We start from the raw sequence: 16,268 nt of genomic DNA on the forward strand, positions 1-16,268 counted from the left end.
ACATCATGCCGCCGGGTCTACTTAGCCTCAGCGATGAGACCCTCCAGCTTATCAGCTACTTCGTTAATGCAGATTCTTCGCTCCCCCTTCCGAGCTTCAGCGAACACTGGGCCAACTTCCCGCTTCTATGCGAAGGTGTATACATAATATTGAGAGAAGGTATGCATTCGAGATTCGAGGCAAACAATGAAAAAATGTCCCTGATAGAAAAAAATTACCGAACGAAATCGCTTGAAAATAAGGAGATAGGCTATCTTCCTTTCGCACGAAGGTGGCTCAGACTTCAATCTTAGGGAATAGATAACTACAGTGAAAATCACCTTCCAATCTGAGCGAAGAGTTTGAAGATATAGTGACCGGCCAAAACAGCAAGAGCAAGTTGCCCTTCGAAGCCTGGTACCAGCCTGTGACCGGCACTCGAAGCTCCAGTACTGGACGCTGAAGCGCCACTATGGAAAGAGACAATCAGATTACATCTGGGACAATACAGCACAAATGGAGGGCTTACGCGTCGGTAATGTTAGAGACGGAGGCGGGCCTATCATTGAGGGTATCAGGTTCAATCAGCCATGCGGATGACAATATAGTCCCAATGAAGACTTACGAGGTAGAGCTCAATTGAACGGTAGTGGTTGGAGATACGATCGCGCTAGAGGTGGTGGTAACGGCAACGGTGCTGACGGTAGTGGACACTACAGTGAAGGCGGGGATGGTCCCTGGGGTAGAAGTGGTGTTTTCGATAGCTGAAGAGGAGATTGAGCTTGTTGAATTACCACCGGAAGGCGAGGCGCCTTGTGGGTCTTGAGATACGGCTGTGACTTCAGGAAGACCATCACATGAGATGCTGGTCCGACTTCCAATATTAGCCTACGTCCTCTATCACAATAACTCAGGGTGGAGAGGAGGAGTTGCTGTAACATGGGAATTCATTGTGACTTGGGTTAGTCTGACTCACGGATTACCATCGATAGTAGCAAAATCGACATCTAACCAAATATGATTCTTGATAAAGTTGAATTTGTTTACATTTCAAACGATCAGCTGGTGTTGACCCCATTCCAAGTCTTGTGAGACGTATAGATCAGCTTTGATCTGTTCTTTCTTTGAGTATCCGTCTTGTAGTTCCGGCTCGGAGTTGTCGACTGATACGGCGTAGAGACCGTGGCTGCGTAGCAATCAGCATCTTACATCGGGACAAATATGTAGTATACGGCCATGAATACTTCCCATCTTGATTCTTATGTATGGCATTTGCTCCCAGAGGGTGGGCACAGACCTCCAAGAACTCACTTGTCACGCTTAGCCCCGTGTATCTTGATCTTCGTACCCTCCCAACAAATCCTACTCCAGGCCATATGCACAGTGGTAGTATGGAAAGTCTCTTCCTGGTATTGAGGTGTGAACGGGTCCTCTGGAAGCACACCTCGCTCATCAGCGTGGACACACGCGGAACTTTCTCTCTTTTATGAACTCACTTTTATGGTCTACTCCCCAGTTATCGCCGCCATATTGGAAGAACTCAGACGCGTCATCAAGGATGGTTTGTGACATATTGACAATTCGAATTGAAAGAGCGTGAAATATAGCAATGAAATTTTACGTTGTTGGTAGGCAATTGGTAATGTATAGATGAGGGGAATATCAGAATCATATGACTCTTATACATAAATATGCGTTTTGGCAAAGATCCGGCCTCGAATGGGCATCAGAGGTATCGACTGTCTGATCGATCATCTTGGCCATCCGGATGATTCGGTCTTGAAACGGGTCAAAACGCCACGGAGACGATCAGAGCGCCACACGGACCGTCTCCCTCTTGTTTATGTACACAATCAAAGGATGCGTTGTACACAATTAGACCAGGTTTCGTATTAGCAGATTGTCGTCGATCGCACACATGCCTGGACCTAATCGCAGGAACACGAAAATTGAATCATACACAGAAACATAGACAAACAAACATCGTTTCAGGTATTCCTTCGATCGTGGGACCAGACTCATACATGTGTGTACTCGATTAGCTCAGGAACACTTTCGCAGTCTGCCGAACGATCCATAAATTAGAGGAAGTTAAGTATAAAAACTATAAGAGCAAGGCTCGCAGAGCATCTGAAGTCGGTATTGGAATGGGGAATCCCAAACAAAGTAGAGTAGGCGATGTCGAAACTAACCCTCAGAAGATCCATCTGAACAGATAGATACCCATCAACCCCACCAAAGCCAGTTGACCTGTCATCGGCTTAAGCACTTCCGCAGAACTGGTAGCATCCGACGAGGGTGTAGTCGAGTTACTACAAATTCACCACCGAATGTCAGTCCTCTCCTCAGATCGCGTTCGTACGTGCTACGAGCGAAAGACACACTTACCCGGAAGAAGGGGAGATATCCGTAGAAGATGCAGAACTCATAGTGACAGTTGTAGTGGGACTGACAATAGCCGTCGAGTTCGCCAGAGAAGCTGTCCCATTTGACGCTGCGGGGGCTTTGGTGAGTGTCGCTGTGCTGGCGTTGAAAGACGATATATGCGTACCTGTACTGGTCGAATTTGGGAATGATGATATAGCAGAGTTCGTTGTTGATTTAGTAGAATTGCCAGATGAAGTGGCGTTTGCAGTTGCTGGGTGGGACATAGCTGTGGAGGAAGTGGCGACGGGGGTTTTGGCGATTGCTGGAGCGACGGTCCCAGTTGGAGGAAGAACGGTATTTTCAGGTAGGTCCTTACAGTCGATTCTATATCGAACAGATCAATCCAGAACGTTATTCAGATACAATCTCTCTTTCCTCCGTATGCCACCATTCACAAGGCTACAGTTAGGCTTGAAGGACAATAGGACTCACGGCCATCCATCAATCTCAGCATAATCAATATCAAACCAAATATGATCCTTGGCCGTCATATTTGTTTTTGGCATATTTGTCAATACGATCTGATGATTACCCCATTCCAGACCTTCAGTCTTGTATAAACTCGCTTGGATCGTATCTTTATCACTTTGACCGTTGAGCCATTCGAGCTCGCCATTATCTACTGTCACGGTGTATAGGGCGTGACTAACGACACCCATCAAAGGAAAACATCAGTCATACTCGGGTTGCAGCTTATGCGATACCCCTTGTAGATGGGTGCACAACTCACTTCTTTCGCTTGGCTCCCAAGATCTCCGCGTTGGTCCCTGTCCAACATAACCTCGCGGAAGCTCTGTGGACGGTCGTACTGGTGAATGTCCCATGATGATAATCCTTCACCAGGGGATCGTCTATTTTCACCCCCCTCGTCGTCTCTTAGCTAATGCTGAACCCCACTTAGAATTGGTAAGTGGGACTCACCGGTATGATTTGTTCCCCATGTATCTCCGAGATACTGCCAATTCACATCACAGTCATCCAGTGTGGTATGTGGAGGAGCGTCATTGTTATTTGACATTGTGAGTGCCGAGTTGAAAGTATAGGTTGATGTGATCAGTATAGGAATGCTTGCGGTGAGGTATGATGGTGGATAAAGGATCGGTATTCTGCATCAGGATAGATATAACCACGTCTCACGCTCCATCTTACATATACTGTAGTGATCGCATTGTCACCTTTCAATGCAAAGTCGCTCAAAGTCACTTTGCAAGGGATCAAACGCAATCAACTGCTAATTGGTCATCATCCCTTTCACCAAGTTCCTTCATCTCTTGCCTCCCATCCTTTACCGAGATCCAGCAGAGCCTAGACCAATCATTATATAATTCTCCTTCTTCAGCTTGCTATCGCGGGTAAGCTCGTACTCAGACCAAGTGCGTCTGTGCAGGAAAAGAACAAAGGATGAAGGATGAGTACCGAGGCACATGACTTTGTCACACACAAACGATGCTTTTACACACTGCATCAAATGATACTCACGCAGTTTACTCACATGGAGCGCGAGTATCTCCGACTCAATCGTATACTGTATGCATAATCACCTATACCTGTAATCAACTAAGATCAATCTCATCCATCCCCTCATCACCTTCCTCTACTGGATCGGGAGTGGGTGTATTCCTCCCTGTTCCTGGATTCGACGAGTTGGGTGTAAGGCCGGAGGTAGATGATTTCTTCTTCTTGTTCTTCTTTTTCTTATTTTTGCTTGATGCAGTTGTTGCGGCCCCTTCACTAGCTGCTTCAGGTTGAGGAGATGTTGCAGCAGATATATCAGGAGTAGCAGTATCCGAAGTTTCTTTGGCTTGTTCAGCTGTGACCTCCGAAGCAGATAAATCGACTGCAACGGCAGTAGCAGGTACAGCTTTATCTTCTACTCTTTCTAATTTAGGTTCTCCTGAAGCTGGAATTGCCGGGCTTTCTACTTCCACAGGTGCAGAAATAACTTCAAGTTTGGGTTCAGGTGTCTTGGCGATGGCTGATTCGAAGTTGGCTACTGCTTCATCAATCGTCGAAGCTTTGGCTTGAGTTGCAGGGGCAGATTCTTCTTCAACTACCGGAGGTGGTCCTGATGCCGTACTGGGTTGAGATACTTCTGAAGGTTCTTCGACAACAGCTGGCGCAGTACTGATGATGGTTGCTGGTTCCTCGGTCACAGTTTTGCCAAGTCCAGATGACTCTTCAGATCCATCCACAACATCGGCTTTGTCGGTAACATTCAGTTCTTGCGTTGTTGAGGCAGCATCGGGAATAGCGTCTACCACGGCACCTCCACTGACAGGATCTACCGTAGCTTGTACAGATTGTTGAGAGGTTGAATGCACGTCCCTGATTGTAGGCAGAGAAGCTTGTTTCGATCTAGGTGTAGCTTCTTCAATGGTAGGTTGAGGGGACTGTCTACCTCCTTTGGCAGGTATCTCTTGTATGGAAGGTACAACAGGAGCAGTAGCTCTTCTAGACGGCGAAGACGATCGACGAGTATCGGACGTGGTAGGTGATTGAGCGGGGGAGTTGGAAGCGCTACTGGACAGGGGGAATTTGAAGCCACTGATCATGATCATCCAGAGTTAGCTTACGACTAAAGGTTGCATTACAAAGCTAACTTACCGATCGAGTTTCCCATCAGCTTCAGGTTTGGGACTTCTCGGTCTACCCGTATCTACATCCAAACTCATCTCCCTACTTCTCCTTCCTTCCATTGACCCGTTCCGTGATACGCTAGGTCTGGTGGTCGAAGCGTGCATACTCATCCTAGCTATAGTCTCAGGACTAGGTGATCGACGAATCTCTTCGGGATTCTCATGATGAGGTGATGTAGGTGAAGAAGAAGTGAATGGGAGCGAAGATCGTTTCTGCGGTGAAGGTCGTCTGAACGGTGCTGGATCGGAGGTATTGGTCAATGCTTGCGGTAAAGACGGCAAGAGGTAATTCGATATGGGGACAAGTCTTTAATCAGTTGGTCAGTGATACAGGAAGAATTAATTCATTCATGAGCCGACTTACTTCCTTTCCGCTGCTACAGCCATCAACCAACCTGGCCCAACAACTGGTAGATTCATTCTAGCTGCCTCTTGGTATTCCGGGTCTATCTGACCACCTCTGCCTGAATCATCACCTCCTACTATCGGTGTAGTACAGACGAAATGGGTAGTATCGAGTGCGACGGTAGATGATTCTCGTGCGCCAATCTGTTGCAGACCTTCTCTAAGTTGAGAGAGTAGTTGAGGTGGATGAATCGGACCGAAGTGGATGAGCAGACCGGTAAGATTGCTACAAACGATCCGTAAGCACAACTTGACACAATGCAGTAACAGAATAGGCTCACTCCATGGTATGTGTTCGTACCCTGATTAGATTGGAAGGATACGTCCCGGCTGTAGTTTTCCTACGAACAATGAAGTCAGCCGTCACAAAAGCTCTTACCATGTCGTTATCGTGCTTAGTTCCGGTCAACTCACAAGACAAGCTGAAAAGTATATTCCTCTCCTGACTGCAGCCCCCCAGTCTTCCACTCCCTCTTCTCCTTCTTCCCCTGCCCATAATCACCTCCAACTCTACCCCACCTCTGACCATTCCTATACATCTCCAATCCCCTCCAAGCTGCTGAACCGATATTCAGTTTCTCCCATTCTACACATACGGAAGTTTGCGTAACATTTCTAAGTTTCAACACGGGCGGTGCAGGTGGGGTAGAGAATGTAGATAGTATGTCGGACTGTAAGTCATGGAAGGTCTGTTGGGCGGCCAGTTCAGCGGAGACATCGCGGGATACCGTTATTGTGAGGATTGATCCTGGACCTAAGGGGGGTGCGCCTGGGGATGGGGTGGGAAGTAAGAGGGATGGGAATTCCAATAAGTGTGCGTTAGGTCCTAGAAGAATCGCCTGGAATGTGAAATCAATGTCAGCTCATGATTGGACAGTAAGCAGAACATCAGCTGGACATACCATTCCTGCGTCCAATTTTCCCAGGGTGAAAGTGACTATCACATACCCATTGGTCAGCTATCTCAGAGAGCACAAAGCCATGGTACATGAAACCGCGGAGACAATGACTCACACTTCTCCATCTTGGTCTTGGAGGCATGCTTAGCATGAGCTACACGCTTCAAGGCATGCTGACTGGATGGCCCAGCAGGGGATGAAGGACTGGACATGGTGGAGTGTGTGTGAATAGGGTCCGAGCCAGGACTAAAAGGTGAAGCTTGAAGACCAGTGCTTCTTATAAGGAAGGAGGATGGGAGGATAAATGATATCAAGAATAGAAGGCTAGTCGATGGGGATGACAATGATGTTGAACATTCTCATTCTCATTCCAAGAGCGCAGACCTCACCATGATCATTGACAACAACGACGCGACTCCACGTGCACGACAGATCAGTGTGGCATTTCCCCACCCAGACTAATCATTGGACAGGAATTGAATATCCTTTGACATTTAACATTGATTAGTCCTTTATGCATAGCCTCGTATCAGATCTGATACTGAACAGACCAGATGGTAACAGATGAAAGGTACTTCGAGGTCAAACAAGTGTGTCAAGGTTGTTGGTACAACTCACGATACAGGCAACATCGACTGCAAAAGATCTTCGTTGTCAGGTCTATAATACCTACCCTAAACCAAGTTCACATAAGTAAGATACAGTAAGGTAGCAAAAGAGAGGACAATGATCAACGACACCGTAAAAATAGCCAGTAAGTCCATGTCTACCCCATTCCTCATCCTCTCCTCGCCCTTGATCCATTGGACCCCGCTGATGATTCGGGGATATGACCAGTCATCGTAGCCTCACCCATCCTCTTCTTTACCCTCCTCTTCCTCTCCGCCTACCTGTATCGCCGCCATCGCACCCCCTTCCGACGAGGCTCATTCAAATCTCAGAGACAATCCACCGCTCTTCCAACAAGTCCCAAAGGCGCGGTGTGGGATCCCAGTAAGCGAGAGAGGAGATTCCCGCATTGTCATATCTGCTGGGAAGATCATCGGGTTAACACCACCACCAATAACCAGAGGGAAGTACCTCTAACGGACAGTACGGATAGTCAGAATACCTTGGTGAATAGTAGTACGAATATCATCCGTACAACTCGATACGGCAATACGCTCAAATCATGTTGTCCTGCACCGAGTATGGACGTAAACGTAAATGAACACATGTTGAAAGTCACGCAACCCCATTTCGAAGAGAAGCAACTATCAATACGCCGGATCTCCTCCAACCCCCTCGCGCCAGACGAATACACGCGGGTCAACTCGTTCTGCTCGAGTCTGAACAATGCCAACCCATCTTCCGACCTACTACCCTATGGAGGAGGTAAACGAACGTCCCATATATCCTCTGCAAATGGGTTTGTAGCAGACGCATTAGCTCCCGGCGTGATACCCTTCGGACAGGTATCATCTTTCCTGTCTATTGGGAATGATGAGGACAGAATGTCGATCAGAAGAGTGAGTATAGGAGGTAAAGAAGATACCCTTAACATCTCCGGTCTAAATCCCACCTCACAAGAAAGGTTAGATCTAAGTGGTATACCAATCAGAAGATCATTCACGGAGAATCAGCGGAACTCCCGCTCACCAAGCGATCTACCAAAGATCACCACCTTTGCCCACTCTCCCCTTCCAGATTTCAATTCACAAGGCACAGTTGAAGACCTCCCCTCCCCTCATCCATTCTCGGCCGCCTCCCTCAGACGAAGTTCATTCATCTCCCAACCTCCCCTACAATTCCCCGTCCCTCACATAAAAGTACCCGAGAAAGTCAAGACTAGACGACCCGAATCATTGAACATACCCGCTTACACTGTCCTCTCTCCATCCCAGATCACTACGCTATCCGGAACGACTTATATGGGAAAGAGTAACTCTTTGAGCATACCCGTGCAATCCGCATCGTCGACAAAAGCCATCAAATCGTCTTATACCCCCGGCAGTGGACCTGTACCCCAAAGCTCGATAGATACCTGCAGTTCATTTGGATATGATCCCATTGATGCTCCTCAGCCTAGGAAAGGGTATTTTGAAGAGGGATGGAATGGATTTGCTTTAGGATCGTCCAGTGGGAATGGTGGTCTGATCCCGAAAATTGAAGTGCCAATTTCACCGACTACACCTACTCATACGAAGAGTGTATCGCCCATTAGGTTCGATCAGCCAAATCACAGCCATCAGAGTGGGGAAAGGGGTGCGCAAATGCACGACCATTGTGGCCATAGTAACAATCACCAAAAGACTTCTGAGGGCACTGCTCCCCCATCCGCCCATGAACGAACCTCAAGTAACCTGACCATCTCCTCACCCACGCAGACCAACCATAAGCGCACCCCCAGCGAGGCAAGTAAGATAACCTACCTCTCCGACCTAGTCAGAGAGAAAGAAGACGACAATAAGAGACAAAGCGTCAATTCAACCTCTGCAGAGCTGTATCCGCCAAATGAAGTTCTAGTCGGCAAGAGGACAAGTATCGTGGGAAGTGAGAAGACACGCCCTGTAAGTCAGACTGGCGGTGCTTTGGCTACTGGGATGGGGGTGGGGATGGTTTTTGGGATGAGTCAGGGTGAGGTTGGTAGATAATTTGGGGCAGGGGGGCCTGGATATATCTAGTGAATAGATGAGACATATGTACTACGTTATCCTCGAGATGTAGGGGAACTCAAGATTCCGTCCAGATGGTTCATACGAGGTACAATCACTTACAACTTCCATAGTCCGTACCGAACTCTATATGTATCTATGTAATCTATAAGTCTAAGTTTCTATAATTCTTTATTCGATCTAAAATCTAAGAAGTTCTTCATTTCGTCTTCTTTATACACATGTCTCAAGCCCGTATATCAATCGTATCCGCTCAGTTAAAATCATATTGAGGTCTATGTAACATGGCGATGCCTTCCCGCTTGCGATTGAACAAACCATGCAGTGATAGGCATATCACCATAATCGATATCTCGATGTATCTCGCCCAAGCAGAAAACCCGTTATTCCCCCAACCTAATCTCCACCTTCCTTTATCCCAATCATGTAAGGGCACTAAGACCAAGCCATCTTGACCCCCACGCCCATCTCCCCCGCCTGATCTTTCAAACCCCTCTTCCTCTTCTCAGCATCTTCCACCTCCTTCTCAGCATCCGCCAATTTCTTCCTCGACCGTGCCTCCTCTTCCGTCAATTCCACACCTACCCCAACTCCATGTCCCTGGTCAACTTCCAACAAATGTTCCTGAGCATTCAACAGATGTATCTGAGCAGCTGCCAATAACTTGTTGTTCCTGTTATTCTGCCATGACAAAAAGATGTTCCAGCATAATCCAACGGACTGTACGGTGAGTAGTCGATGTTGCGGAGGGACGAGGCTGAAGTTTATTATTTGGGTGGGACCGAAGACGCACACTGCTTTTTGCCAGGTTGGGAACCAGCCCTGCAGATATATCGAACAAAGCTCAGAGTCAGCTTGACTTGTCGGATTACTCCATGATTTCGCATGAGAGTGAAATGCGAGAGAGAGGGCTCGGAATAACTTAGTGGGATGATCTAAATGATAGGTAGTGCTTGACACAAGATGGAAATCGAGGACAACGACCAAACTCACATGAGCAACCTTCTGCCTCACTTCACCCACATTTTTCCCTTCCAACAACCCCAGACACGTAGGAAACATGAATGTGACGAAAGGCGACCAAATGCAGATATCCAGTGCTAACTTGCCCATTAGAGCTACAGCAGATAGAGGAATGACAAGATTTAGCATATTGACACTGATTAGTCAGGGCAATGAAAGTGTACGGATAGAGTAGATAAGAACTTACTCTTCACTTTAGAGGCCAGGGCTATACGTTCAATCGAGTTTAACCAGTAATGCGCCAGGGGAGCGAAAATCGTTGATCCGTCTACAATATCCCATTTCAATAAGAGTAAAGCAAGTCAGCATGGATAACCTTGGGTCACGTATAGTGAGTACAGGACGAGTGGACTCACATATCGATAATCTAGCCGTACGTATTGGCTAAGAACAGAAGATCAGCTTTCCCCTCCGGATCCAGTTTCAGGAAAGTCCACCCTCGCTTTGCTCTTCACAGCTACACATCCTTTCGATGATGGTTCCCCCGTCTCACTTCAGTCACGTGAGACTGACCCCCAATCTGCGCATGGGACCAGATCACACGACCACTCACATCATACACTTCCTCCCCTTCTTCACCCTCTACCTTCCTCCTAATATATTTCCCCTCAATCCCAAGCTGCGCTACAAGATCCGCAGAGATGTACAGCACTCCACTCTGAATCATCTTCGTCCGTAGAGGTCGCTCGCGAAGTGAGGTGGTGTAGAAGGCCCATACTCTGGAGAAGAGGTTGGGTCGAGGTATCGACGCCATTTTACAGTCTATGTCCACAGGGCCAGGCGCAAGTGATGCAGTAGAGAGTGAAAGGTGGGAGATGATCAAGGAGGTCGAAGGGTGAGGGTGGGGTATATGCGTGACAAAGGGAATGATAACAGATCAATGATTGAATGATGTTTTGATGGTTACGAGTAATCTGACCAAAAACGCTTTTATCATTCAAACTTTTTACACCTTTTTGAGTATGACTTATCCCAAGCAAGGCACGGACGGATGAACGGATGTATGCATCCGACCCGACTTACACTCAGAACGTAAATCAACCGACAGAAATGCTCGATAATCAATGCATAAATGCTCAATACAATCTATATCAAACCTCTAATCTCTATGATCTGTCAACCTAGAATCTACCCAAATGCTTGGCAACCTTGAAACTAGCTCCGGTCTTCTCCTTGATCTCCTCGACCGTAACTCCCTCAGCCACCTCGATCAAAGTCAATCCACCTCCTTTGGAGTTCGTCCTATCCACATCAAACACAGCCAAATCCGTGATGATCCTGCTTACTACTGCTACCCCAGTCAAGGGGAGGGAACAGCTCTCTAGGACTTTGGGTTTACCGTGTTTGTCTACGTGGGTGGTGACTACGACGATCTTGGTGCTATCTGGGTTGGAAACTAGGTCCATTGCTCTGTCACATTACGTTGTTAGCTATTGATCCCTGATCCATTATATAAGAACAACTCACCCTCCCATACCCTTAATGAGCTTTCCGGGGATCATGTAGTTCGCCTATATCAGCGTAGTCAGCGAGGTGTACGGGTTTCACGAAGACATGAGCCTCATAAAGCACAATATAACTCACAAGATCACCATTTGCCGATACCTCCATGGCACCCAGAATGGACACATCAACATGACCTCCTCGGATCATACCGAATGACTCGGACGAGTCGAAGACAGCAGCTCCGGGAACGAGAGTAACAGTCTCTTTACCGGCGTTGATGATATCGCTGTGACACACATGAACTCATCAGCATTGACACTCTCACTGCAAATACTCAAATCCCGGACCACGAGTAACATGACTTCCCATCGAAGAAAGTCCTCTGAAAAGAGAAGAAGCTTCGCACTCACGCATCAACCTCATCTTCAAGAGGATAAGGTCCCATCCCCAAAATACCATTCTCCGACTGAATCCAGACCTTCTGTCCCTCGGGCAAATAATTGGCAGCCAACACCGGTATACCAACACCAAGGTTCACATAGGCACCATCGTAAAGTTCTTTAGAAGCTCTCTTGGCAATTCTCTCTCGTGCTTCCTTGGCCTTTTCAACTTTAGGCGATACATCCTCAGACTTGTGTCCTTCGTCTCCTGACGATGGAGAAACATTTTCGGATTGTTCTCTTGTGGTCTTGATTTCGATTTGCTTGTCTACGGTCGCTGGGACGATTCGGTCGACGTAGATTCCGGGCAGGTCGATGTCCATCGCTCCGATTTCACCGATTTCGACGATATTCTCGGCCTATGTCACGCGAACATGGGATATGTCAGTTTTTTTACCTTGACCGGTTCTGGTATAACTTACCTCAACGATAGTCAACTTAGCAGCCTTAGCAACCAACGGACCAAAAGCTTTCGTAGTGTATCTAAACCCAATGACAGTATAAGCTTCCAATTCAATTCAGATACCTATGCTACATCCGAGACGTTTCATCTTAATGTGCCAAAATTGAAACCGTACTCACCTGAACACACAATTACCGGCTCTATCAACTTTCCAAGCTCTCAGAATAGCTACATCACCGTGAATGGCAGGTTCGAAGATGTATTTCTTGTCATCTATCACTTTGACTTCCTTCTTCACTCCTTCCTGGACGACCGTCTGTTTCCCATCTGCATCGGGGGCGGAGAATCGTCGGGGGATACCACCGGTTTCGATGAAAGTTCCTACGCAAGTCCACCAAAAGCATTAAAATCTCGTTCATTCCAGGTTTGATCGCAGTGATTTATAGATATTGCGTTATTGAGTACAGTCGAAGTGAAAGAAAAAGGAATAAACCCACCAACACCACTTCTAGTGTAGATACCTGGCATACCCGCACCAGCGGCTCTCAACCTCTCGGCGATAGTTCCTTGAGGACTGAGTTCCAACGAAATCTTTCCGTTAATATAGTTGGCCATAAGTCCCTTGTTGGTACCTAGATACGAAAGGATCATTCGCTGGATCTGACCGGAGGTGACCAATGGGGCTGTAGTAGCATTTCCTGGTCAGCGGACACCGTACAAGCACAAAGATTATTCCACAATACTCGGAACAGCTCCGATGGTCTTTCCCACGCTAATCATGCGATCCCTTCATACTCTGCATATGTCGACATTCAGAATCCACCAGACGGTACTTCCCCTTTTACGCTGTTCCATTGATTCACAAGGAAGAGCTGAACTCACACAACCCAGCGGTACCTGCATTTCCCGCATTATTACTAACAACCATCAAATCCTGCAAATCCGTTCGCTCATGAATGGCAGTGATGATCGTCTCAGCCGTTCCACATAATCCAAACCCAGCTGATAAGACAGTCGACCCAGACTTGATATCTTGGATAGCATGTTTAGCGTCCACCCAAACCTTGCCCTTCTTGTATGGTGTGATCCTCGATTCGGCATGATCACCTTTCGAGGGGACTGACTTGAGGTCGTGTTTCGGGGTGGGGTACGGTTCGTGGTAGTAGTTTCTGACTTGCGAGAGTGAGAGGAGAGGTGTCGAGCGGGGAGAGATGATAGCTCGAGGTAAGACTCGAGGTCGAGAGAGGAGCTTGGAGCATGGGAGGACTGATCTGATCATTTTGATTGTGATCGTATTCTAAATCTATGATTCTATGTGCGAGAAAGGAAAAGAAAGAGAAGAAGAAGAAGAAAGAACAGAAATTGGAGACTCCTCGGAGAGATGGGGTATCCACAGAAGAGATCTATATATCTATGAGAGAGGAGTATGAACAGGAGAAGTGAGATGAGGAATGACGATAGTGAGGATGAGAGTTATGACGGTGTTCTATACTCTATGCTTGACAGCAGTACAGTACGCGGATACCTTCGCTAACATGAAATTTAGGTGGTCGGTGATGTTTTCGGAAGCTGATTCAGGGAAAAAGAACAAATGTATCCGCGTACGAACACGGACGGATCAATCTGCTAGCGTGGTTGCGTTTAAAACCACCGCCGGATACACAAAGTTACCACCAATTTGCATGAAAGGCATGCGTAACATGGCAATTTTTGCCGTTAGGCACATGAAAGAGAAGCTTCGGTTTTAAATTGTTGTGTCCGGCTAAAGCATAACCGGCTACGATCCGGTCACGGTGCAAAGTTAGTTCGGCGACTAAAACATCCCCAGGCCGACTGACGCTGACGTGAATTGGGCGATGGGATTTGATATTTCGAGATAACGATTTTGTCTTTCTCGCAGTCTCATACAAATGATGCGACCTGCGCTTGACATCTGTTTGCACTGCTCAGAGTGGATCCTCAGGCACCGCTGATCTGCATCCACGAATAATTGCATTTTGAGTACAACGCTTGCGAGTTTTAATGAGGCTGCGCAAAACTGTGTTTTTGATGTGAAAAAATCTGACTGCGGGGTCGTAAGCGTTCAAAGTAGTTGTAATGTATATAAACCCTCGATTTCTTCACCGACTTTGACCAACTCATCTCAGCTCAAACAATTATATTAATCCACTTCACATACACCAAGAAACTTACATACATATCACAAGATGCAATTGAACGACAAAAATACCACTTCAGCTCAACGGGAAGAGACCCCTCTCGCTGCTGAAGATAACGATGATATCATCAGTCTTCATACCTCGGAGCCAGAGGAAGAATCCATCAGTGAGTTTTTTGCCACTCATCCTTTGCTGGGAGAAATTATGGCTAATCCTTTGATTTCCGTTCTCCCGTTCCTAGTCGAGGAGACTACTCGATTGAGAATCTCTTCACCTGCGCCTGGGCATGGGGATGACGAAGAAGAAGGTCGTGGTGGACCTGGACGAAGACAGGGAAGACACCACCATCATGGTCATCACCATGGCCCACCACATAACGGTAGGTTCCCCCCATTCCCCCCTCACGGATATGGGTTCCCTTTTCCACCTGAACATGGTCCTCACGGCCATACACATGGTCCACTTGGAAGACCGCCTCCTCCTTTCGGCCATGAGGGAGAACACGGTCTTCACCATAGATATGCACACGAACATGGTCCATTTGGAAGAAGACCCCCACCACCAGGCCATGCGGGAGAGTTTGACCATGAGTTCTTCGGACCTCACCCTTTCCATGGACATGGGCCGTTTGGCATGAGGCCACCTCCCCCTCCCGGTCCTGAACGAGAACATGAGCACCATCACTCAAGACATCGTCCTCACCATGGACACGAGGATAAATCAGGTTCCTTCGGTAGAAGACATGAAGGGAACTCTGATCATCACCCTCATGGACCCCGACACCATAGGCACAGAAGAGGACACGGCCGATTCGGAGGACCATCACCACCAACAGGGTCAGAAGGAGAGTTCGCTCCTCATTTCTTTGGTCCTCCCCCACCTCCACCCCATGGACACGGCCCATTCAACCGACGAGGATCACCTCTAGGCTCTCAAGGGGACTTCGATCCCCAGTTCTTCGGCCCACCACCCTCCCCTCCCCACCACGGGAAAGAGAGAGCGCACAAGCACAGGCATTGCAGAGCCTACTCCCCGCCCGGATGGAGAGGGTACAAGCATGAGCATGACCATCCCAGTAAATCTCAGAAGCGAGATGGACCCTCTGGCCTGGACGACGATGAAGGATATCCATTGAATGAAAATGAAGAACAACGCCAAGAGATCGCCTCGTGCTCTTCCGAAAGTGAGAGTGAGAGTCACTCAGACTCTGCTTCGGAGATTGGATCAACCAACAGCGGAAGAGCTTATCCCTTCCATCGTATGAGAGGTGGCTTCGGCGGTAGAGGTCGAGGTCGTTTTCCAATGGGACCTCCACCAATGTTTGAACGACATCACCCCGGTGAGCATGGTCCCGCTGGCCCACCACCTCACTTCCACTTTGGAAGGTTCCCTCCTCCCCCTGAGATGCACGGGCATTTCCCCCATCATGGAGGGCACCCTCATATGGGATGTCATCACGCCCGCGGCGAGAGGGGAGGAGGTAGAGGTGGGTTTGGACATGGCTATGGTCATCCAGCTTTCACCGCTGCGTAAGACTTGCACACATCAATCAAGGACATCCAATCAATACATCATGATTGGAGGTGAATAAATATCCTTCTTACGAGGGATGGTCAAGATACGGTTCAAGATGAACTTCGCAAACACAGATATGGTAAGTATTGTATATATGTATATAGATAATTGATACCCATACACGAGCATGAATAAATGCAAGATGAGATGACATTTCACCCAGCTGCAAGTTTCGTTGAGTTCGCATTGCACAGTTCCTTTCATTCTGATTACGTCTACTGT

General features: G+C 47.7%; 7 protein-coding genes across 7 annotated transcripts; 2 read left to right on the top strand and 5 right to left on the bottom strand.

Moving 5' to 3' along the window:
- Positions 1–316: 316 nt before the first annotated feature.
- On the bottom strand, positions 317–1,551 carry I302_108282 (uncharacterized protein; the record flags this gene model as incomplete). The annotated part of the gene is made up of 7 exons (XM_019193947.1): positions 317–449; positions 509–538; positions 605–844; positions 956–986; positions 1,053–1,165; positions 1,291–1,411; positions 1,476–1,551. 7 exons carry the CDS (start codon positions 1,549–1,551, stop codon positions 317–319), a joined length of 744 nt encoding a protein of 247 aa, XP_019044070.1.
- A 622-nt stretch (positions 1,552–2,173) lies between these two features.
- I302_108283 (uncharacterized protein) lies at positions 2,174–3,424 on the bottom strand (the record flags this gene model as incomplete). Its single annotated transcript, XM_019193946.1, has 5 exons — positions 2,174–2,291; positions 2,368–2,730; positions 2,839–3,051; positions 3,137–3,257; positions 3,328–3,424. 5 exons carry the CDS (start codon positions 3,422–3,424, stop codon positions 2,174–2,176), a joined length of 912 nt encoding a protein of 303 aa, XP_019044069.1.
- Positions 3,425–3,959: 535 nt separating this feature from the next.
- Positions 3,960–6,558, bottom strand: I302_108284 (uncharacterized protein; the record flags this gene model as incomplete). Its single annotated transcript, XM_019193945.1, has 7 exons — positions 3,960–4,950; positions 5,011–5,349; positions 5,407–5,673; positions 5,729–5,788; positions 5,862–6,286; positions 6,350–6,384; positions 6,462–6,558. The coding sequence occupies 7 exons, from the start codon at positions 6,556–6,558 to the stop codon at positions 3,960–3,962; spliced, it is 2,214 nt and encodes a 737-aa protein (XP_019044068.1).
- Positions 6,559–7,072: 514 nt separating this feature from the next.
- Positions 7,073–8,979, top strand: I302_108285 (uncharacterized protein; the record flags this gene model as incomplete). The annotated part of the gene is made up of 2 exons (XM_019193944.1): positions 7,073–7,100; positions 7,184–8,979. The coding sequence occupies 2 exons, from the start codon at positions 7,073–7,075 to the stop codon at positions 8,977–8,979; spliced, it is 1,824 nt and encodes a 607-aa protein (XP_019044067.1).
- Positions 8,980–9,435: 456 nt separating this feature from the next.
- On the bottom strand, positions 9,436–10,777 carry I302_108286 (uncharacterized protein; the record flags this gene model as incomplete). Its single annotated transcript, XM_019193943.1, has 5 exons — positions 9,436–9,822; positions 9,994–10,118; positions 10,211–10,291; positions 10,380–10,407; positions 10,577–10,777. 5 exons carry the CDS (start codon positions 10,775–10,777, stop codon positions 9,436–9,438), a joined length of 822 nt encoding a protein of 273 aa, XP_019044066.1.
- Positions 10,778–11,144: 367 nt separating this feature from the next.
- On the bottom strand, positions 11,145–13,591 carry I302_108287 (uncharacterized protein; the record flags this gene model as incomplete). The annotated part of the gene is made up of 8 exons (XM_019193942.1): positions 11,145–11,433; positions 11,491–11,534; positions 11,608–11,755; positions 11,880–12,268; positions 12,332–12,392; positions 12,492–12,693; positions 12,810–12,995; positions 13,195–13,591. The coding sequence occupies 8 exons, from the start codon at positions 13,589–13,591 to the stop codon at positions 11,145–11,147; spliced, it is 1,716 nt and encodes a 571-aa protein (XP_019044065.1).
- A 928-nt stretch (positions 13,592–14,519) lies between these two features.
- I302_108288 (uncharacterized protein) lies at positions 14,520–16,004 on the top strand (the record flags this gene model as incomplete). Its single annotated transcript, XM_019193941.1, has 2 exons — positions 14,520–14,637; positions 14,713–16,004. The coding sequence occupies 2 exons, from the start codon at positions 14,520–14,522 to the stop codon at positions 16,002–16,004; spliced, it is 1,410 nt and encodes a 469-aa protein (XP_019044064.1).
- Positions 16,005–16,268: the final 264 nt, after the last annotated feature.

Source organism: Kwoniella bestiolae, chromosome 7 (assembly GCF_000512585.2).
Source record: "Kwoniella bestiolae CBS 10118 chromosome 7, complete sequence".
Classification (NCBI taxonomy): domain Eukaryota; kingdom Fungi; phylum Basidiomycota; class Tremellomycetes; order Tremellales; family Cryptococcaceae; genus Kwoniella; species Kwoniella bestiolae.